Source organism: Zootoca vivipara, chromosome 5 (assembly GCF_965207765.1).
Source record: "Zootoca vivipara chromosome 5, rZooViv2.hap1.1, whole genome shotgun sequence".
Classification (NCBI taxonomy): domain Eukaryota; kingdom Metazoa; phylum Chordata; class Lepidosauria; order Squamata; family Lacertidae; genus Zootoca; species Zootoca vivipara.
In genome coordinates this window covers 31,400,304-31,425,008 of record NC_142588.1, presented here as the reverse complement: position 1 = coordinate 31,425,008, position 24,705 = coordinate 31,400,304, and the positions used below count along the sequence as shown (strand labels likewise).

The following is a 24,705-nucleotide window of genomic DNA, read 5'->3' as shown; positions in this document are numbered from 1 at the left end:
CTCCTCAGGGCTGACTTTGCTAGGTGCGCGCTACAACTGAACCAGGAACAGCTGATTTCCCCACAGCTTATCTGTATCTCCGCGCTCTGCTTCCTTGCTTTGCCTGCCGCTGCTGAGCGTTCCACGCTGCAGCAGCTGGTTCCAGGCCCCCAGTTGGCAGGCATGGGGGTATGTCTTATTTTCAGGGTATGTCTTATATTTCTCAAATGCTTAAAATTGTTGCCCTGGCTTACTTTTTGACTACGTATTAAAAAAGGGGAAACACGGTACATCCAACTTCCCTGGGCCATTCCTATTGTTATACATTCTTCTACCATGAGAGTCATGTATACCAGAAGACTGAATCTGGTTCATGGTTTGCAATCATATTCATTAAAAGAATACCTTCTACCACAAAATGTTATCTATAAGGAATCTGTGCTTCAAGGCTTCTGTTCCTTATTCGCTTTCCAACACATAGTCATATATAGGCATCTTTATTATCTAACACGTGTAGGAAGAAAACAATTATATTTACATAACTCTTATTTTTTCCCCACTTTTGTAACTGAGTCATGATATGAATCATGCTTTGGAGTGCCTTCAGCCTAACTAAACTAAATAAACCATACAGGACATCAACAAAGGGGCAAAACAAGAAAGCAGTAAAATAAAAAAATTCCTTCAGTAGCACCTTAAAGACCAACTAAGTTTTTATTTTGGTATGAGCTTTCGTGTGCATGCACACTTCTTCAGATACAGTGAAATGGAAGTTTCCAGGCACTTATGTAGAGAAGGGGTGGGGAGGGGTGGGGATGGGGAGGGGGGATCACTCAGAAGGGTGGTGGAAATGGGTGATTGACTGACTGATAGCTGTTGATGACCGCAAACGACTGCAAATGGTTTTGCATGAAAAAGCAAGGGTTGAGATGGCTGAAGATCGCTTATCATGTATAATGAGATAAGAACCCGATATCTCTGTTCAAACCAGGTCCCTCCATGGTTTTGAGCTTGGTGATAAGTTGCAATTCAGCAACTTCTCTTTCCAGTCTATTTCTGAAATTCTTTTGTAGTAAGACAGCTACTTTGAGATCTTGTATAGAATGTCCTGGGAGATTGAAGTGTTCTCCTACTGGTTTTTCTGTCTTCTGGTTCCTGATGTCAGATTTATGTCCATTTATCCTTTGGCGTAGGGTTTGGCCTGTTTGTCCAATATAGAGAGCTGAAGGGCACTGTTGGCATTTGATGGCATACACAATGTTAGAGGATGAGCAATTAAATAGTCCTGAGATGGTATGTCCTCTTCCAACATACCATCTCAGGACTATTTAATTGCTCATCCTCTAACATTGTGTATGCCATCAAATGCCAACAGTGCCCTTCAGCTCTCTATATTGGACAAACAGGCCAAACCCTACGCCAAAGGATAAATGGACATAAATCTGACATCAGGAACCAGAAGACAGAAAAACCAGTAGGAGAACACTTCAATCTCCCAGGACATTCTATACAAGATCTCAAAGTAGCTGTCTTACTACAAAAGAATTTCAGAAATAGACTGGAAAGAGAAGTTGCTGAATTGCAACTTATCACCAAGCTCAAAACCATGGAGGGACCTGGTTTGAACAGAGATATCGGGTTCTTATCTCATTATACATGATAAGCGATCTTCAGCCATCTCAACCCTTGCTTTTTCATGCAAAACCATTTGCAGTCGTTTGCGGTCATCAACAGCTATCAGTCAGTCAATCACCCATTTCCACCACCCTTCTGAGTGATCCCCCCTCCCCATCCCCACCCCTCCCCACCCCTTCTCTACATAAGTGCCTGGAAACTTCCATTTCACTGTATCTGAAGAAGTGTGCATGCACACGAAAGCTCATACCAAAATAAAAACTTAGTTGGTCTTTAAGGTGCTACTGAAGGAATTTTTTTATTTTACTTCGATCCAGACCAACACGGCTACCTACCTGTAACAAGAAAGCAGTAGTGAGAGTAGAATTAATACTAGCAGGCAATGCAGAAAAGATACGCTGGGCCAAGAAAAGGCTTGCAAAGGAAATAAGTTTTGAGGAAGAGATTTAAAGGATGAGATCTTGATAGGAAGGGAAATGACTAAAAAAGGAAGGCAAAAGTGGGGGGAAACAAAATTGAAAATCTGAGGATTCAATTAGATGTGGCATTAGAAAATCTGGGGAAGGGGAAGATCTCCCTTTAAAAAAAAATCAGCAAGGTTGTGGTGCAGATGTGTCCAGTTAGGGCCATGGTGCTCGAGGGGAGACTATTACCTTCTTAATTTCTGTGTGGGGAGAAATTGCCCAAGTTTGCAGCTGCAAAGGAAAGGGTTAAACCCTCCCAACCTTGCACACTGTGGTCTGATGTTAAAAATCCAGTGTAAAAATCCTTGTGTTGAAAATCTGGACATACTGTAGCTGCTAAGTATGCATTGAAATTAATGCCTTTGTTTGAAAGAATTATTTCCCCAATATACATAAAAATGCAATCCTGTCATTGCATTGGAAGTTTTGTAGTGCTGCATCATAATCTTGGATTTGCATGCAGTTAGAGGGTGGGTGGGGAATAGTAGTTTTAAACAATAGCACATCGTTGAATAAAGCAGGAATGGATGGAAACTGAGAGGAAAGGTGGTGATGACTTTAAACAATGACAGAGGTTTGAGTAACACACATGCAAAATGGGGCTGCAGAATAGAAAAGGGAAGTGGCTTCAGAAATTGAGATGGGAAGGGAAAGCTCTAGTCTAGGGGGTTGATGTGAGGGGAATGGCTGGGGTTTTGGTGAGCAGACTGAACAGGGCTGCAGCCCAGAGTAATTTGTACTCACAAATGGTGTGTGCATGTGAGAATCAAATTATGTGTTAAGATGCCTTGATTCAGGGGGCCCTGAATTAGTTTGCAGCAGCCTCATTGTGGCTTTTAAACTCCCCCGATACATTTTTCCTAGTTGATAAGGAGAAAAGTTACAATCTCCCTTTCCTGCCAAAACTGCAGTTATCCCTACTGAAGCAAATGTGCAAGTATGTTCCCTTCAGTGGAGCAAATAGCAGTGAGCTGGGGGAATTGGAGCAAGGTCTAAATCAATATTCCCATCCAATATGGGGGTCATGTGACTGCTTTTAAGTGAAACGCCAAATACCAGATGATCTGTCATATAACACACCTAATTCTTTTGCCCTTTATTAAAACAGAACATGAATGTCTCTTGGAGTGTAAAGAAGTAAAATTTGTTTGCCTGGTGGAGGTGATATGTGATAATATATATTCTTTGGGGTCATGAAACCATAAACTTTGACCCTTTTTCAATTCCTGTCTCCAAAAGGAAAGAAAGAGAAAAATAGAAATAGAAAGAAAGGACTTGTGATATTTCAAGGTCTGTGTAATTGTGTAGAGCTTCTTTCTTTCTGATGAAGCCTTGGTACTCTAGCCCTGTGAAGGAGACAGACAAAAGAAATCGGTTGGTGATTGAATTGCTACCAGTATGATTAATCCTGCTTGGGTGCACACACAGTCCAAAAGGTGATGTCTGATGATATACAGGGCCTACCCTTGATACTGTCTGGCACGTCATCTTTGTTTTATGCAGAAATATTTATAGCATATTACATTTTCTTTTATCCCTGAAGAGAAATTCCAAAGTGTCATCTCCATCGTTAATGTTTTCTCTCACATTGTATCAGGAACTCTTTCATCTGGATGTTACTTTTCTCCAGACTGTTTTGAGTCCTTTAATTTCTAAGAAAGCAGACATAAAACAACCAAAATGTAAATCTGGGTGGGCTGTGATAAAATTGATGCCATGAGCAACATTCCTTATCTGGCAATTCTGAGATACCACAGCAAAACAAAATTGTAGAGTAGTATGTTAATTACTTTTCCCTGTTGTTATATGACATTTATTGTGGCAAGGTGCATAGATTAACATTTCCCTTAATATATTTTTTATAACATGTGGCTCTCTCTGACACATACAAGATGAATCATTTGTAGAGATGTATGTTCTTGATTCTCCTTGGCATTATTGTCCTTTTCCACATCTTCACCCTGCATAAGCAGATTTTTCTAATCTTATTTCTTTCTCTCCCCCTACCCACATGCTCCCCAAATCTAATTCAGTACCAGGTTGAGATAAAAATTGCAAATGTTCAACGATACACGCTGACACTCCTTTGCAGTTCATTTTTGATATTGACAGTATGCTAGAAATGTTGAAGCAACTAATGTCTAAATGTTAATCAGCGGCTTAAACATTTCTTATCGTTTCAGCTGTCTCTCACAGCTTCAGCTTCCTGTCAGTGTTAGTGATTTGTTTGCATTAATGCCAAAATAAAGAGGGAAAAATGCCCCTGCTGCCTTGGACAGCTATTTAAACAAATCAAACATGCACAAACAAATCAGGAAAAAACTTATTACGGAATTTGTGTTTGAATAGATGACATAAGCTCCAAGCTTGAGCTTACTCCCCTGGCAAGAAGCCCCATTGAAAGCAACAGGGAATTCTTATAAGTGAAGGACTGAAGCATATTTGTCTTTATAAAATTCCTGAGTGTCAGAACTTTTAGAAATATCCCATAAGTTTATTGATTTACATTACATCTCTCATCGTTCTTCCGAAGAGCTCAAGGCGATGTATGTGTTACATGCCTAGGTACAGGGATTACACTGCCCAGCCAGGCTGCTTCCCATCCCTTGGGAAGAAATAAGAGAACATCATTATTTGGGTTGAAATAGGCCCCAGCGTTTATTGATTACACATGAAGTAAGCTTTGGTACACTAGCTGGCTGATGAGTGGGCTGGGTCAATCCTGGAAGGGAGATCGCCCCATGATTCAAGCCAAATTGGGGTGCTCTTCCCCAAGATCACCATCAGAAAGGTGTTATGGCCCGTCAGCCCTGGGCAGAGACACCCTCCTGGACACTCTTTAATGGGGTACCCATTTAGCTAAAATTCCGACCCATTGCCTTAAGTTGTGACAATTGCTATGAGTCAAGTAAACACCTACAGACAGTCAACTTGTCTTCAGGGGAAGTTCCTCCCTGGTCCCAATTACAGTATTCGATAGTAAGGTCTAAGCGGCAGCAGCACACTCACCTTCAGGCTGGACCAACCAAAAGGGGAGGGGATGGGGATGCAATGATGATCTGAGCATTGTGATGATATTTTAATGCCATCATCACAGAGGTGTCTGTAGAGGGGATATATTCATTGAAAATGTTAGCTTTTGACCCTTTTCTTTTTATTTTTTTTAAAAAGGAACCTACCTGTTAACAAAGTCTGGCACCAGAGGTCCTTCACTAAATATCCCTGCCACTCTGTAGGCTCTTTCTTAATAATAATTACTTTTTTTTAAATAAACCGCCATGTGGCTGGGTTGCCCAGAGAGCCACGTTTTAGACACACACACACACGCGTTGCTACAAAATTTGCTTTTGTTTCTGATGTTTTTGATCTGTTTCATATTTGTTTTATGGTTCTCTTTTGTAGGCTATCTTGAAAATCTAGATTAATAAAAAAAAATTAAAAATTGTGATGAGGTTGTAAAAAGGCAAACTAAATGTTTTGACAGCCTTGTAGAAAAACTCAAGAGAAACTGCTATCCTTCAGTCTTTTTTGGTGTTTTTTTTTACTAGCCTGTTATGGGCTGACAGAGGAGAGGTGGAGAGCTCTGTTCCTTGTGCAGCACAGTGCTGCATTTCCATCTTGGCATCCTTGCTGGGTACAGGGGAGAGACAGAGCACTCCATCACTCTTCTCCCAGCCCACTGATTTGCTTGCATACAATTTAATGCACTCCCCTACATGCAATTCCTTGTCACCTTTAGAGTTTGCATTGCAACATTCACGCTGGGAATTGATGTGTGTATGTGGGACATGCAGCTGGAAATCAGGAGGCTGAGGGCTTGCTTCTCTTCCTTTGTCTGTTGGCTCTCCCTTACAAATCTTTTCCTGTCCATGCATCCACATTGGCATAATAATAATAATAATAATAATAATAATAATAATAATTGATCATTTATACCCCGGCCATCTGGGGTATAAATCTATAAGAATAGATGGATTACATTTCTTATTCATTTATCATTTATATCTATTAGTTTCCTTTTCATAATCTGGATTCTCTGGGTGATGTTTTGAATAAGCACATTAAATAAAAATGATTTTATACCAATGTGTCCTAAGGTGGAAGACAATGTAGGCTTCTAAAATTATGAATGAGCTGAACATGAAAACTCTGGGCCACTACTTAGATTGTTTTCAGATATGGTTCTGAATAAGCGTGTACTATTATTTCCTACATATAGGAAGAAAATTGAGTTTGGGATTGGGGTATTTTGGAAGTGGTTGCCAGAGTTATTTGTAGCATTTTCCTGTCTCTGTTTGTCTATCTAAACTAAAGTAATGACTTTTGAATACTGTGTTGAACCATTTTATTTAAAAAATAAAGCCTGCAAAAGTTTTAGGCATCATTGGACAGGATTGTACTGATTTATTCTGAAAGTTTGAAATGACAAACATTTTATATATGCCACAAGTAATGGAATTCGGATTGCAAGCTCCAGGCTAGAGGGAAAGTGTGTGAATTTTGGGTTGAGCACCTGATTAAAAAGAGAAATAGTACTCCAACTTTTGCAGGCCAAAAGTAGAATAACATTGTTAACATCTTACATGACATGTTGTAGCCAATAGCCTAGGACAGACTGGATAATAGAAATATAATATTCTATATTATGAGTACATTGGATAAATCTTACTGGATATTTCTTTCTACTGTTTCTCTGTGTGTGTAAATTTCATGGTAAACTTTGTCCCGATCTTTTTAGAACAAAAAGAGCTTTTATAAGAGGTCAAATATTTAAGTATCCTAATAGTAGAGATCATACTTACAGCATTTCGAGGTAAAGTGTTTTTTGTATGTCAATATGCCTCATCTGCATACCTCAAAGAGCTAGTAGTGTCAGTGTAGATGGCACAGTCCAAAGCAGAATGTAAGGCAAGCCTTTCCTCCTCTGATAATAGCTGGGCATCTTCACATATATTTTACTCCACCTGTGTGAGTTAGCATTACAACAGTGAATGCTTAACTGTCTGAAACTCTGCAGTCTCAGTGCATCGTCTTTATTGTTACGGAAAAAGGGTGTCCTGGGTTTTGATGATCTAGGACTGTGGCATCCAGCTTTTCATTGTGTGAGGCAGCTTTCACAAATGTGATGGGAAACCAGGTTTTTCTTTCTTTCTTGCAGGCAACAGCCAGGTTTCTCCTTATTACCAGCAGAGTGTTACACTTTGCATTCAGTTCCCGGCTTCATGTTTCATCTGGCGGTACAGCAAGCTTCTTCCATGCAATTAAATTGGCAGCAGTTGCGTCTTTATTCACAGCTACAAAGCATGGGTAGCATCGCTTTAGACTGAGGTCCTGCATTCTAAGCATAGCTCCATGCAAATGACGTAGCCCCATCTTGGCTGGCAGGATGCCTTGTTCTACCATCAGTTATCTCATCACGTCCAACTTCTTACTCTTCATCAGTTGTTTTCTGTCTCATTCTTAAGTTCTATTCTTGAGGATTCTTTTTCATCGGTCTTCCATTATTATTTCATATGCAACTCAATGTTGTAATAAATAGAACAAATCCCTACCTTGCTTGAAAGTGGTACAGGAGCTTCAGCTTGTGCAGAGTGCTTCAGGCTACTTCCTAATTGGCTGTGGGGAAATAGGAACATAAGCAACCAGGATTGCCACAGCTGTTTGGCCTGCTGGTATTGAACTCTAAAGCTGTATGTATTGGGGCCTGCACATCTTAGAAACACATTTTATTGCATGGATTCACTTGTGTGTTCATAAATACATTGGAAACTGACTTATATTAGTGCATCTAGATCAGTGTTGTCTACTCTGCCTGGGACACGGGTGGCGCTATGGTCTAAACCACTGAGCCTCTTGGGCTTGCTGACCAGAAGGTCGGTGGTTTGAATCTGCACAACGGGGTGAGCTCCTGTTGCTCTGTCCAAGCTTCTGCCAATCTAGCAGTTCAAGTAGTGCAAGTAGATAAATAGGTAGATGGTGTTTCTTTGTGCTCCGGTTTCCGTCATGGAGTTCCGTTGCACCAGAAGCGGTTTAGTCATGCTGGCCCATAACCCAGAAAAACTGTCTGTGGACAAACACCAGCTTCCTCATCCTGAAGCAAGATGAGCAAGATGACCCCATAGTCGCATTTGACTGGACTTAACCATCCAGGGGTCACTTACCTTTTTACCTTACTCTGACTGGCAGAAGCTCTCCAGGGTTTCTGGCAGTTTCAGGCAGTGTTTTCTCCCAGGCCTACCTGGAGGTGGCAGGGATTTAACCTGTGACCTTCTGCAATCAAAGCAGGTGCTCTAGCACAGGCATCCCCAAACTTTGGCTTTCCAGATGTTTTGGACTACAATTCCCACCATCCCTGACCACTGGTCCTCTTAGCTAGGGATCATGGGAGTTGTAGGCCAAAACATCTGGAGGGCCGCAGTTTGGGGATGCCTGCTCTAGCCTTTCCCCTTCAGATCAAAAAGTAGGGGGGTAGTTAAATGAAGATGATTTAGAGCAGGGATGTCCAACCACCGGGTGATATTGGTCACTCATGGTCGATTGCGGACTCACTTTCCTCCACGGGGGAAAAGAACATCTGGCCCCGCCCCCTCTCCTCTCCCTTCATTTGCACGACTGCAAAAACAGAAGACGGTCAAAGTATGGCGTCTCCCCCCCCCAAAAAAAGGGCTCAACAACTTTGGCTTGCCACCCCCTAAAAAGCTCAACAACTTTGGCTTTACCTCTTTAAAAAAAAGCTCAACAAGTTTGGCCTGTCCCAAACTTGGGTAGATCACTTCTATTTTTTTAAAATCCGGGAGTAGATCACAGTCTCTTGGGAGTTGGACGTCCCTGATTTAGAGTGTCATTTCTCCCATTACCACCACCATAGCTGTATGGTTTAGAGCAGGCACGTCCAACCTCAAGTAGGCTGTGATCTACCAACAAGTATCAACAACTGGCAGTGATCTACCACCCTCCAAAGTCATTTAAGTTCAAGAAAGAAAGAAAGAAAGAAAGAAAGAAAGAAAGAAAGAAAGAAAGAAAGAAAGAAAGAAAGAAAGACCCACTACCAGCTACTGAAACCCTGTTTGTCTCACTACCCTGAAATTGATGAAGATCAGATGGCACCTGAAGCTAATAATATGTCACATCACAAAAAATACAGTTTCCCCAAGAGAGGCTTATCTCAGTTTCACCAATACTAAATTAGAGCCACATTTGCAATTGATTAATACATTATTATTTCAGAAGCTTATGGCAATTGCTTCTTTTTACAGGGGAAGCAGTCTATAGGAAAGAGTTAAGAAAAAAAACAAGATAAGGTACAGAACTACAGTTGTAGTTTTGGCTTGTTTTGCCAAGTTTGCTTTTCTAGTATCTGAGAAGTTACTAGATACTTCATATCTGCTATAAGGTAAAATGTACTCATTGTTCTGCCAACATGATTGTCCATAAATGTGAGAAGAATGTCATTGTCCTTGTCAAAGGGATAATCACCACCTCTGGCCCTGTTTCATTGTCCGTCATAATAAGAGACTGCAATGTGTTCCCCCCCTGCTTGTTCAGCACACTGAATACTAAACATGTGCTCCATTGTAACAAAATGAATTAATTAAAGTTGCCGGGGATGGTCAGCTCTAATATTTCATGGGGCTATAATTTCTAATGCCTGATTTATTTATTTATTTGTAAAGCCTTCACCAAATTTATAAGACACATTGAAAATCCAGGAAATGAAGAGCAAAACCCTGAAAGGGAAAAGAATGGCTGTTGTGGTTAAAATATAAATTTGAATGGTATAATCCAACAGCTGTTTAGGACTGATGAACGTAATGAATCTTGTCTTTTAGGTGATTATCAGAGACACTTGAGATAGTGTTCAGAAAGTAATCAGATCTCTTGAGTGACATAAGCAATCTGGGTACTTCCAAAATAAATCAAAGGGGTGCTTTTATCCTTTAGTTACAAAATGCATTTATTTTCTGAAAATGAGCTGATGTGAAATTGTCTAAAGGGCTAGTAAGCATTTAATATATGAAGAGTGAACACCATGGATTGTAGGAAAACTATCTGACCCATATATTAACAATTGTTCAAATAGGACAACGTTTATTTTGATTAATTACTGCATTTCATCTCAGGATGTTTGTTTTTATAGAAAGCTTGAGTTAAGAATTTGATAAATATTTGAGCTGAACTGGCTTGCTGTAGCCCTCCATGTTATTCAACACCCACATCAAGGGGCACTCCATATTATCATAGAGTTGGAAGGGACCCTGAGGATCATCTAGTCCAACCCCCTGCATTGCAGGAATATGCAGCTGTCCCATATGGGGATCGGACCTGCAACCTTGGCATTATTAGCACCCCCCTCTAACCAACTGAGCTATCCAAGCATTAGTATTTTATGAGTTTCCAAATAGGAATGATTTTATGTGTAAGTTTTGAATTAGAACAGGGCAGTCACTGCCTCCTAGTTTTTGTTTTCAAGTAGAATAGGAATAGGCTTAACATGATACAGTAATTAAATGGAGTGGGCATCACTGTTCATGGTACAGTGGACCTTGGTTCTCAAACACCTTGGTACTCAAACAACTTGGAACCCAAATAATGCAAACCCAGAAGTAAGTGTTCTGGTTTGTGAACTTTTTTCAGAAGCTGAATGTGCTCCATTTTGAGTGTTATGCTTCTGATTTCAGGTAGGTAGCCGTGTTGGTCTGACGTAGTCAAAAAATTTTTTTAAAAAATCCTTCAGTATCTGAAGAAGTGTGCATATGCACATGAAAGCTCACACCAATGACAAACTTATTTGGTCTCTAAGGTGCCACTGGAAGGATTTTTTTTATTTTGTTTCGACGCTTCTGATTTGAGTGCCACACTTCCGTTTTGAGTGTTACGCTGAGGTCTGTCTGTTTTTGCTATTTATTTTGTGTTTTTGTTTTGTTTTTGTGACTGATTGATTGTTTATTGCTTTCATTTTATGGATAAATGGTCTTGTTAGATAGTAAAATTCATGTTAAATTGCTGTTTTAGGGATTGTTCTTAAAAGTCTGAAATGGATTAATCCATTTTGCATTACTTTCTATGGGAAAGCGTGCCTTGGTTTTGGAATGCTTTGGTTTTGGAACGGACTTCCGGGGCTTCCGGATTCAGCGCCAGCGTCGATCGGCGGGGTTTCGTCTCGTCTCCGAGACGGCCCGTCTCTGCTAGGAGTGGGGAGGGCAGCGAGAGCAACGCTGCGCCCCTTAGAACCTCGGGAAGGGCGTCCCGAGGGCAATTTGCTCGGCACAGACCCAATCCGGACTCCCCAACTCTTCGGTTAGCTCTAATAAGAGCTCCGGAGCGAGGAGGGTAGAAGTCGCGGGGGCCATTTTGAGCGGCAACGTTATTCTAGCAGGGAGAAGCTTCAAGCCGAAGGCGGAGAGCGCTGGATTCTTCCGAAAATAAAACGATTGGAAAAGACTGTAAGTAACCTCACGATTTGGATTATAAAACAATTTGGTCTGGGAGAGAGGGGAGAAAAGAGGAAGCCACCCCCCCCCACGGCAACAAAGAGACAGTAAATAGAAACCCGAAGCCATAAACAGAAGATTTGTAATTCAAAAGGATCCCTCAAAGGCATCAAAGAGAATATCCCCTTTGATGCAGGGTGAAAAGGGGAGAGAGACTGTGGTTTATGACTGCCCTGCAGCAATGAGGTAAAGCCTAAGAAAAACCTTTCTTTCCCTCGGGAGCCGGCAGCCTAGGCAATTCAGTGAGTTGATCAGGATTTATAAGTCAATTTTTACTTCACTTTGTATTTCTGGACTTTGTGGAATTTCTTTTTTGGCTTAAGTGCTTGTGAAATGTGAGTTCGAACTTTATTGTTAACAAGACTTGAAGAATGCAGCCAGCTTGTTAAAATGGAGTCGAGAAAATAAACTGTGATCATATTCCACCCCACGTGATAAGTTTTGACCTTGGCAGGACTGAAATATGTCAACAAAAAAGTGTTCCCCTGAGTTCCAGCGGTCTGTTTTGACCTTAATGTGGGAAACAAGAATAGAGTTATGTCAAGAGGAGACACGACGACAGGAGTTACAGCAGAAATTTCAGGAGGTGATGGCGGAATATGATTTTCTAGGAGATGAAGCTTTTGACACTGAAAAAGAGCAATGTGAGAATGACAATGATGGGGAAGGAAAAGATGAAGATGAGGACTGTGATGATTCAACACAAAATGAAACACACCATGAAAAAAATGATGACTCTACTCTACAAAAAGTTGGATGGAGTGCCCTGTCTTTGAGGGGGGCACGATTGGTATTATTGGAACTCCAGAACGCCCACAGGGAAGAAGGAAAAAATATGCAGAGAAGAGAAGAAATTCAGGGGTCCTGTATGGTGACCTGGATGGCAAGAGACTGTAAACAGGGGGTGGGGTGAAGGGAAAGTGATGTTGTGATTATAAGGATGGATTAACAGGTTTATAACTGGTCTGCTGATTTTGGAATTTGCTGGATTGGGGGGGGTGGAGCCGGTAATCGGGGATGTAAGGTTAAATTGAGAATAGTTATAGTTTTAAAAGTGAATGGATTTTGGAAAATGTGAAAATATGGAGGCTTATAGAGGGAGAAAAAAAAATTAGGCACGGGAAGAGAAAATGGGAGTTTGAATTTTCAGTGATTTGAATATTAGATGAAAATGTTAACAATTGATTTATAAGTTGTATAAGATACAAAGGTGTATTTTTATAAAGTAAGAAACTGTTGCAGATGATAAAAAAGGGATGAAAACCGGGGAAGGGGGGGAGGGGAAGCCCATAAAATATGGTTTTTCAACTATGAATGCAAGAAAAATTTTTCTGTTTTGTATTGTTTTTTTTCTTTTTCTTTTTTTTCTTCGCCCTTTCTTTTTCCCCTTTTTTTCCTATTTCTATTTTTCTCTTTTTTTGGTATAACAATAGATGGTTGGATGGATGTCCTCCTGCGTACTGACCTGGTTTGCTGGAGCTCCCTGGTGGCAGGGGGGGGCTTTGGGGTCAGGGGAGGGGGAGGAGGACAGAAATCCAAGCATAAAATGGACCATTTCTGACTGTTCACAAACATGGGATACTTCTGTGGCAGGGGAGGACCCATGTGGGTGGGTAGGAAGGAGGTGGAAAAGGGGTTTAAGTATGTACCGTTTTTTTGTTTTTTTGTATTTTGTAAAATTAATAAAAAGTATGTTTAAAAAAAAAGGAACGGACTTCCGGAATGGATTAAGTTTGAGAACCAAGGTACCACTGTACTTCACAAAGGCTCCTCCCCTTCTTTCTGAAATCAGTGGTCATAGTGTGTGCCTGCTTCCTGTGGCAATTTGCAGGAGGCCTGAAAGAACTTGGATCTCTTCTAGCAACAGCTTGCATTGCCATAGTATGACCTCTGGCCTCAGATGACACTATAGCCAGGGCAAAGGTCAGAGCAAGATTTCCTTAGTCTACCATTCTGTTCCTAACAGCAACCAGCTAATGTCTCAATAGCACTTGCAAGCCAGTTACAAAGGTTACAATAACTTTCTGCCATAGTTTGGCCCTAACATCTGGTATTCAAAGGCATACTGGCTGCATTCGGGTGTCATTATGAACTATGGTTTATTGTGCTGAGAATTTATTTATTTTTACAATGTATACAATGCCCTGTTTTTCACTACTTGAGTCCCAAAGCAGCTGACAAGATAAAAACAAACAATATAGAACATTTAAAACATAATTTAATAATTGGGGAATTAAATAATCAGAGCAGCATTCATGGTGCAAAGGACTCCTGGAATAAAACAGTTTTAACCAGGCATCTGAAACTTAGCAAAGACAGTGCCTGCCTGATTTGTTGGGAGGGAGTTCTATGAAATCCATAAACTCCATGTTGGTGTGAGTCATGCTACTGGTCCATGGGGGGCTACAGTTAGTGCTTCCCCATATGATCTCAGTAATCAGCTTTGGATATGCAAGGCAAGGTTGTCCTTAGTTTTTATCCTGGGCTAAAGTTGTCCAGCCCTGCCTGGAGGTGCAAAGGATTGAAACTGAAACCATGCACAGCAGGTGCTTTGTCACAGAGCTATAACCCTTCCCCATAGTTGTTGTCATCCGTCTATCTTGGGAGATAATTTAGGAGTGCACCTTTGGTGGAGAAGTCTAACTGTTGGAAGGTTGTACTGTCTGCTGTGGCTGTAGAGACCGATACAGGAGAGACATGTTTTGTTGCAGCTGGAGCAGATGAAAGTGTGCAGTTGTGCTGCTGCAGATGCATTATGACATTTCTTCTTTCTGCACTCATTTAGTAAAATATAAATAAATCATAAAGCAGATCATTGCAATATCAAGTTGTCATAAACTCTTCTTTTTATACTGCCTTCCGTCTACTAATTACTGAAGAGCATCTCTCTTCAACGGGGATTTTGGTGTCCCCCAAATACTTTAATTCACCTCTCTCTTTAGTGCACTCTTCTCATCTAGGCTTTGGAGTAGAATTTTTCAACAGCAAGACAACTTTAACTGTGTGTTTGTATGTATTCCCAGATAGCTGCCAATTCTGTTATGTGCCCCCAGGCATCTGCCTGCAGATTTTGAGGCTCAGCTCTCCTATTTCCTTTATATATTTTAAATCCTTTCCCCCTCTAGACTTCATAAGATTAGATTTCAGCTTCATGCACCTTCAGTAACATAGCTTTGGGGGCTGAAAAATCTGAAATTGTTACCTCTTAAAAGTCTCAGGACTCAGTCTCAAGTTGTGTGCGTCATTTCGTTTTCATAAGCGAACTCATTCCTCCTTAACATGCGTGTGCATGCACACAAAAGCTCATACCAATGACAAATTTAGTTGGTCTCTAAGGTGCTACTGGAATGAATTTTTAAATTTTGTTTCGACTATGGCAGACCAACACGGCTACCTACCTGTAACTAATGTCATGTATGGAACGGTTTTGAAACATCAGGGGGCTTCTGAATTGCTGCTTAAGTATTAATGATGTGAGAGACAATAAAAAATGAACACAATGGTAAAATAAAAGTGGAAGAAATGTCAGCAAAAAATACATAAAGAGTGGGCCTTTTGTGACAGTACTCACAGGTACAGAGCACCAGAACCTTTTTTTTATGCCCATGGCATCCATGCTGTGCTGGTACCTATGGCACCCTTATTGCTATATGAGTACTGGCCCCTCATTCCTCCTCACAAAATGTATTGCATAAAAGTGACCCAAGAGTGCATATTGTGCCGCGAGCCCTGATGGAAATATACACAGGAATGGGTCTGTGAAGTCCCATCTCTTTTGTACAAGTAAATTTCTGGAAAAGAAACTAAATAGGTCTATCAGTAATGTTGGCAGACTATGCAGGAAAAACATGGTGGTGGAAGAAGAAGAAGAAGAAGAAGAAGAAGAAGAAGAAGAAGAAGAAGAAGAAGAAGAAGAAGAAGAAGAAGAAGAAGAAGAAGAGGAGGAGGAGTTTGGATTTGATATCCCGCTTTATCACTACCCGAAGGAGTCTCAAAGCGGCCAACAATCTCCTTTCCCCTCCTCTCCCACAACAGACACTCTGTGAGGTGGGTGGGGCTGAGAGACTTCAGAGAAGTGTGACTAGCCCAAGGTCACCCAGCAGCTGCATGTGGAGGAGCAGAGACACAAACCCGGTCCCCCAGATTACGAGTCTACCACTCTTAACCACTACACCACACTCGGTATTCCCTGGGAAGCCTGTTCCCTGATTTGTGAGCTTTGGACATGTGTAAAGATTTAAATGTGGAAGTATCATCTGCACATAAGGGAGATAAGATGTTTCCTACTTAAGATTTGAATCAACTTAGATTATTGCTTTCTCTGTACTTCAGACAATGTTTTGGCAAGGCATACTCAGTGTCAGATCAAGACTCTTTCCAGGGTGGAGCTTCTTCCTAAAAGAAAAATTGTTGTTGTTTAGTCGTTTAGTCGTGTCCGACTCTTCGTGACCCCATGGACCATAGCACACCAGGCACTCCTGTCTTGCACTGCCTCCCGCAGTTTGGTCAGACTCATGTTGGTAGCTTTGAGAACACTGTCCAACCATCTCGTCCTCTGTCGTCCCCTTCTCCTTGTGCTCTCAATCTTTCCCAGCATCAGGGTCTTTTCCAGGGAGTCTTCTCGTCTCATGAGAAAAATAGAAAGAAAAATAGCTGTCACTAAACTGAGGAGACTTTATGCTGCTGCAGCTAATAGGTTGGTGAGAAGAGTTTCTATCTGTATTTCTGTATCTGTGTGAGCAAGCACATTATAGGACATAAAATTCTATCTTTGAGAACCTGGAACGCAACCCCCCTACAAACAGGGAGTTGTTGGCACAGAAAAAAAGCCCTTCCCCCAATTTTTCCATTTTGGCTGGCAGGACTTTGGGTATGATGCTCAGAGCAACACCAGTACAGAGTTAGTTTTTGAAAACTTAAAAAACAGACGAGAGTGATGAGCTTCTCTAGAAGACAGGAAAACTTAAAAAACAGACGAGAGTGATGAGCTTCTCTAGAAGACAGATCCACAGTGATAGTGTCATCACTGAAAAGTTCATTTCTGGGCTTGAAGAGGGCATTCAGAGCAAGGATGCAACAAATATCAGTGCATGTAGGGAGGTGCTCCTCCCCCCCACCCCCAAAAACCCTGGGTGCAGAGTGGGGAATTGTCATTATCAGTGAGGAAGCAACACATAGCTGATAAGTAAAGTTAAAGGTCCAGTCGTGACTGACTCTGGGGTTGCGGTGCTCATCTCACTTTATTGGCCAAGGGAGCCAGCGTACAGCTTCTAGGTCATGTGGCCAGCATGACAAAGCCGCTTCTGGCGAACCAGAGCAGCACACGGAAACGCCGTTTACCTTCCCGCTTGGAGCGGTACCTATTTATCTACTTGCACTTGGATGTGCTTTTGAACTGCTAGGTTGGCAAGAGCTGGGACCAAGCAATGGGAGTTCACCCCATCACAGGGATTCGAACCACTGACTTTCTGATCAGCAAGCTCTAGGCTCTGTGGTTTAACCCACAGCGCCACCTGATAGACTGCATCTTATTTTGTGGGTTACAAACTGTACAGGCCTATATTATAGCAGCAACATTAGTAGAATTACTTTGCTAGTCCAACCAGAATAAAGATGCTATATATTGATAAAGGTGCTTTTGAATCAAAATGATCTCAATAAGTGTTTCGATTTCATAAAACTATATTAACCCTAAACAGCAAAACTGGAAGTTAGTAATAAACCATTAGATTATTGGCCATTATAAGATTGTCATTCTCAGAGTCTGTTAATCTGTTTTTCCTTCTCCCTGCTTGCAAGAAGGAGAAAATGGCCAATTAATTATTGGAAGGGGGGAAATATCCTTACAATAAATGAGAATGTGATAGGGCTGTTTAGTTTATAGACTGATTTATGAGAGAAACGCAAGTGCAATTCGGCTAAGGATGTTACTTAATTTTTAATTGGATGGACTGAATGTGCTAAAAGTACCAAATGTTCACACCGTAACTGAAAAAAGCAGCCCTTAGTTTATTTTCGCTTTCACTGTGGAGGATAAGAGAATGTGTGATTTCGCCTCCATATTGAGTTAGAGTTTTTGAGGATCAGAGCTTGTATTTGGATTGAGCAAGCAGACTTCACCAAATAGAGTGGAACAGAGATGTCACTTTCCAGTACTGTATATTAGCAGGCCCTTCAAAATACCCAACTTGATACGAATCTGCCTCCTTGTGAATTTTGCAAAGAAAAATCTTCCACTTGAGAGCAAACCGCATGATTAATTCCATGTGCTGTTTAGTTCTTGGGGAGGTAGTGGTGTTCATATACTTTCATATACTTTAAGAAAATTCACCATCCCTTACTGAAATAATTTGCCTTCCTTGAAATTCTTTGGCTATTTTGCCAAGCCAGAAACATCAGCATTTCTCAGTAGTCAAAAGGCAGCAGCTCTCCCTGGGACCTGGATCCTGAAATAATAGTCTACATACTATCTTCCCTAATGAAAATGTTCATTACTGGTAGTTTGTGACTGTATTGCTATTTTCATTTGTTCTTCTTTCTCTGAGTGCTGTTGGGGCCTGTGATGTCCAACATTATTTGTGCAGTCTCCTGACTTAGTGAGTAAATGATTATATTCATTTGTTCCAAGCTTCTGGCAGTTTTAAACAAGGGACCTTAATTATGCAAAATTCTGTTGTTTATCTGGAAAGCCTAATGTAAGGATGCAGGCAATGAAAATCTCCCCCCAACCCTTCAGCTCTACAACGGCAGAAATTGCCCTACGACAGTTCTGTTCTGGTTGCTTGACTCCTGACTGGTAAACATATTTTTGGAACTTTCAGAATAATATATAATAAATGAGCTAACAAGGATTTCGTAGCATGTTGGTGTTTTTATTTTTTAAAATGCAGGATTATTTTACCCTCAGGCATATTTTTAAAGAGATCAGGATACTGGGCGTTCTAACTATTGCAACTGAAGTGCTTTCAAGTTACTGTTAACTGTAGAAATATTCATATCTAATAATCAGTTTCTATAGCTAATGATCAGTTTCCTATAGAGATCTTCAGACATTCTTTACGTGAAGCATGTGCATGTGTGAGCAAGCAGTAAGCCCTGCCTTCAAGCTACAGTTCCAATGGGCAGGAGCAGTTCCAATGGGCAGACAAATCGTGCATAGACTTAGTGTGGCCATATAGTTTGAATGTACACTGCCTAGTGAATCTAGGCAGGTCGGGGGACGGACTGACAGCTGCTATACTGAATAACTGATGGGGTTATTGCTATTTTCCCCCCAATTAAGCTTATTGGTTGCTTATTTGTTTTACAAAAGTGCAAAGCGACTTACAACACTAAACACATATGTTACACTGTAATCCCCCCCAAAATCTAAAGGGTGTTCATATTTTTAAAAGGCAGGATTAAAAAAATCCCATGCACTCAAGGAAGCTACAGATAATCAAAAGCCAAAGGCCTGGCAGAAAAGAAATGTTTTTGCCTAGTACCGAAATATATGCACATGAATTCTCCAGCAAGCAATGGCTGGTGCCATTCAGTGCTTGATAAGGGGCATCCTTACCTTGTGTTCTGTGGAAAGACCTTTGAACATGTGGCTGCCATTAAGCACATTGATGCTTCACCCAGGAACCCTTTTGGTCCTGTATGTATTCAAGTGTTTCCTTGTGTACACAGTGTTTCTGTAAGTGCAGTCTGGAGACCATCTAATATATATATAGCTTCAGAAATGATCTCCCAGTGTATTTGAATTTACCTGGGTTCCTCAATTTTGTAAAGATGGAATGTTCCATGGTTGCCTGTTGCAATATATCTGCCACCAATTTCTTGTGATTGGTATAGATTTGCTCTTGCAGTGGTGGATAATTATATATTTAGTGAGTGCCTGAAATTTGCTTGTTGGTTGGGAGGTCACAGATCTTTGAAGTCTACACAGGTGTAACATTAATTCCCTCAATTATGAAGAACTGCAGAACATATTTATTCAAAAAAATATTTTTGCTCAGAAAGGGGTGATGATTGGGCAGCTCCACATCGTGGGATCTAAGGAACTTGCATTTTTGGTACTCAAACCTAGGGCACACAAACACATTGGTGCATCATGCCACTTTGAAGTAGACAGGTTCGCCATGGCTTCTTTCTGCCTCTAGATATGAAATGCCTCATTTTATACATACTTGTATGTCCAGTCTTGAGTAAATAGGTTTTGTGTTTTGTTTTTAAAGACATGATAAAATTAATTTAATTGTTTTGAATGCAAATACAATGTAAAATGCAAATTGTGCAATGGAAATGGATCAAAATAATTTCTTCTGAGAACAGCTTCTTTCTTCACGGATGAACGTTCACAAGGATTAGGATCCCCCCCCCTTGAAAATGACCAAAATTAGTTGCTTAGATTGCTTTATAAGAAGAGGGCTTGCTGAACTGAGTATCACAACATTTAACTAAAAATATGTGAGTTTTGTGCTTTCTGCAAGTTACTTCTTAATCCTTAAGAAGCTTTCAGAAAATGCATGTGCAAAACAGTGCCATTTCCCTTCTTGGTGTGCCAATGAAATACTGTGGTGCCACCCACTTGTTAGTAGAACTGTAGCTATAATTTGCATTTGCGCTAGGGCCTGGCACTGTTTTCACTGAATAAATGTTAAGTAGCACAGTCCATTTCCAATCGCAGAGAGATTCCCAGAGGATTTGGAAGACATCAGTGTCCAGTCTTTTCAAGTTCAGAAAAAAAGTGGGAGGCTAGACTTTTTCAGTATCTGTTTTATTTACTACAGTCCCTGGAATTAGTAAAAAGTAATTCCCAAATGATGTATCCAGATTCTTACACTATGAGTCTACATCTTTGGCAGCCAAGGAATATGTTTATTTAGGGGGTGGGGGTGGGAACTAGGGCCCATTCCACGGACTCTGCTGAGAAAGTGCAGCAGGCTCTGCTGCAGCCTGGTGGGAAGGCTGCTCTTAAAAAACAGTAGAAAAAGGGACAGCTAGGCTGGTTCTGCTCAGTCTAGCTGCACTTGACTCCACTCCCTCCACTTTTCAGCTGCCATTCACCATTGCAGAGGGAGAGTTGGGATCAGGCTCGGCTCTAGGTGTAGTCCTGGTGGTGCGGGGCGCCAGGGCGCCGGGCCAGCAGGGGGGGGGCGCGTGCGGTGAAGCCGCATGGAAGCCGTGCTGCGCGCTGCGAGGGCGGGGGCGCTGGAGCGATCTCCGCACCTCAGCACCAGGGCGCCCAACCTGCTCAAGACGGCCCTGGTTGGGATTCCAGGGGTCACTCGATCAGCTAGGCTGAGATATCAGCCTTGTTTGGCTCCCTTTCTCCCTGAACTGTTACCATTCAATCTGGTCTCTCTAAGAATTTTGCAACTTTAATACAATCATACCTCAGTTTAAGTATGCTTCAGTTTGAGTACTTTCAGTTTAACTACTCCATGGACCCGTCTGGAACAGATTAATCCACTTTCCATTACTTTCAATGGGAAAGTTTGCTTCAGGTAAAGTACACTTCAGGTTAAGTACTCCGTGGATCGTCTGGAATGGATTAATCCACTTTCCATTACTTTCAATGGGAAAGTTCACTTCCGGTTAAGTACGCTTCACGTTAAGTACAGACTTCTGGAACCAATTGAGTACTTAAACCGAGGTTGTTGTTGTTGTTGTTGTTTAGTCGTTTAGTCGTGTCCGACTCTTCGTGACCCCATGGACCATAGCACGCCAGGCACTCCTGTCTTGCACTGCCTCCCGCAGTTTGGTCAAACTCATGTTCGTAGCTTCGAGAACACTGTCCAACCATCTTGTCCTCTGTCGTCCCCTTCTCCTAGTGCCCTCCATCTTTCCCAACATCCGAGGTACCACTGTAATTAGTGTCTAAGTTTGCTTATTGCTTAATGCGCAGTTACCCAATCCTCAAAGCTTATCTGCTTTTGGTTTTATATCATTGGAGGCTCATTTCTGGATATGGAGAATGTAGATGTAGGTGGAAGTGCCTCCCTTAACTACAGATGGAAAGATTAAACAAATGGAAAACAAAGCATACTTACACTGTAAAGTGTGGCATCATTACAACATTGATTTCTTCACCATCTATGCAATGTGAGAGGGCAGGGATGGGGAAGCTGTGATCATATAGATGTTGTTGGACTCCAACTCTCATGACCCCCAGCCAGCATGGTCAATAGTCAGGAATGATGGAAGCACCATCTGAATGGCCACAAGTCCCCCACTCCTGTTACAGCAGTTCATGCTCATAAAATGTTATGCAGGACAAATTCTAAATGATATAAAAAGTTTGTGATGTGGAACTGTTCTTCGTTCACAGATGGAAAGGTTGAAGTGACAAAGGAAGGTGTGAAACTGTGCACCATGGGACCTGGCAAGGTATTTGGGGAACTCGCTATCCTTTACAACTGCACCCGGACAGCCACCGTCAAAAGTAAGGATATTTTGAAGTTTAATCCTGAAGAATAATGTTGACAAATACTGATATTCAGTCCAGACAGAATTTGGTCAGTTAGCAATTTTTTGAAGCGCTCCTATCTTTAAAAACAAAAACGCTCCAGGTCTACACATTTTTCAGGAGCATTTGTTCTTTCTAAGGTAGTCTTTGAAGAGTGAGTGTATCATTGCATGCTATAGAAATTCATGTTTCGTATGTCAACAAAATTGGTGTTTTACAGAAAGTGGTTTAGATATATGACAGTTTGCAGAATCTGTGTTTCGGAAGTTCAGTCAAGAGATTCTGCACCCTCCTTCCTTCAGTTCTCAAAAGCTTCTGCAATTGAAACTGTTACATTTCCTATGCAAATTAGGGAAAATGCATTTTAAAAAACACATCTAAAAGAGTAGATGACTCTAGTAGATGAGCTAAAGGAGCTGGTGGAGAATAGAAGTGTTGCTGTGATAAAGATATAGTCTCACTTTTTTTCATAGTTCACATGCCCTTCTTTTTGCACATACTTAGGGCAAACAGTCTAGAAACTGTTAACGTGTATAGCCAGCCAGTGCTGTTACACCTATTATTCCTCACAGCATCTCCCTTCTCATTCACCTCCTTCCCAAGATGTTGTTTTGTGCCTGATATTTAACAGCAACTCTCTTTCCTCATTAAACTGGAGTGGTGGTGAGGCCAGTACTATTGTCATCGGTGAAATGAGAAATTCTGAAGAGAAATTGGCAGCATATTTGTTAGTAATTTTGTACTTGTTTTATCCCTCCCCACCTCCACCCCATGGCTGTTTCAACTGATGGCAATTATGCATCTTCTGTAGGCAGTGACTTTGTGCACAATGCCACTTAGAATGCTAACAATTGACTTCATTGTAATTTCACTCGCTCATTAATGCATAAATAACTGAATGGCAGTCATAATTGTAATTAGCTTGATATTCGTTCGCTCTGACAGGGAGGTCACCAGTTAGCATTGGGAGGCGTTTCTGCTAGTTCTAGATAATCACATGCAATTCCTTGAAGTGCAGAGAGCTATTTCAAGAAACATTATCGACTAATACATTTACATTATTGCTATTGCCTCTGAAACTGGCTGGAACATCTGTCTATTCCCCTGTCTTAAGGCTTATTTGTTGCAACTCTGAATATGTAGCTGGTAAGAAGGAATGACAACCGTATGGAAACAATGATAATGTTAAGCATTCAGCTTCAAAAAGGCAACCAGAAATACTCTCGAAACGTTTGTCAGTTCTGGCAGAACAATTTCTCTTTAACTGTTGCATGTTAAGACCTTGTTCTCGCCTTCCAGAGTAACTTTAAAGTTCTGCAAAGAGCTGGACCTTTACAGTTCTGGCTCTGTAGCTTTGGTACAGGAAGAAATTCATCAGTGTTCCTAAAGAAGTGAGGTGTCAGTCTGCTTGCAAGGAATTTTGGGATCTAGCTGGGTCTTCTGTACTATTTTAAGTATGCTTTGTTTTTTTGTTTTTGTCTTTTTGTAAATAGTTTTTTGTAAGCTTTCTCAAATGAAAGTAAAATATTGTTACTGGCCACCCCAAACTCTGCTGAGCAGTCACAAGATACCAAGGGTTATTGGCACTCAACCAGGGTGTTACTTTGGGGAAAATAAGGTGTGGCGGAGTCTGCAGTATCTTTGAAATATGATTTATTTACACATATGTACACTTGGAGCTTTCAAAAGAGAGAGATTTCACAGCATTTGTATCTCAGGAGGATCCTGTCTTTCACAGCAGCCCAGTACTGTATTGGATTCCCAGATATATCTGCCCTGCATGGCCTAGATTGGACTGGATGGCCCTTGTGGTCTCTTCCAACTCTATGATTCTATGGCTGGCTTCACCCTTCTTCCCAAGAACCCTTGCTCCAAACAACTCTTTCCCATATGTCTGCTCCCCCCCCATCCAGACCTCTGTTTTTCAAAAAGGACACCTTTTTCCTGTGTGACATAATACCTCCTGTAACCTCCACCACCCACCTCTGCTATTTCTTCTGCTAACTAACACACAGCTTGCTGGGGTGGGGTGGGGTGGGGTGGGGAGGACAGCATCTGCATGATCAATTGTTCTTTAATTGCCTGGTACATGCAAATTGCATGACTTGAGTCTTGAATGTTGCATAGATTAAACATATCAACGGCAATTAGGCTATGGTTACCATATTTTTTTTTCAATGAATCGGGGACAGGTTTTTCTGTTTGTTTTTTGGAAGCTGAGTAGCAACAGGGAGTCAGTAGTGGGGATGGTGAGGCAAAAGACCCTGGACCCAAGCACACATGCATATTGTATAAAGGTACAAAGCCCTTCTTTTGCACCCTGTGAAACAAAAATGTGCAGAGTTTTTTTTAAAAAAACTGGGCAACAGCCACCCGCCTGTGACTCCCAAGCCTCCCCCGATCTCCTGCCCCCTTCCTCCTTTGTTTTGACTGATCAGGGGAGGCTTGGGAGTCACAGGCAGGTGGCTGTTACCCAGTTGTTGTTGTTTTTACAAACTCTGCACATTTATGTTTCACAGGGTGCAAAAGAAGGGCTTTGCACTTTGCCTGGCAGAGAAACCATGCGCCTTGTGCCCCTCCTGGGCAGCGCCCGCCTGCCCGTGAGTCCCAAGCATCCCCTGATCTGTCAAAACAAAGGGGGCAGGGGGCAGGAGATCTGTACCGCTGGACATCCCTGGTTCCC

General features: G+C 41.4%; 1 protein-coding gene across 5 annotated transcripts in view; it reads left to right on the top strand.

The window, feature by feature from the left end:
* Positions 1-24,705, top strand: part of PRKG1 (protein kinase cGMP-dependent 1) — a 581,919-nt gene that overhangs the window by 251,348 nt on the left and 305,866 nt on the right. For all 5 annotated transcript variants that reach the window (XM_088670276.1, XM_088670275.1, XM_035137531.3 and 2 more), the window contains one exon: positions 21,885-21,998. In XM_088670276.1, coding sequence (XP_088526402.1) covers positions 21,885-21,998 — 114 coding nt within the window. The remainder of the gene's footprint in view (positions 1-21,884; positions 21,999-24,705) is intronic.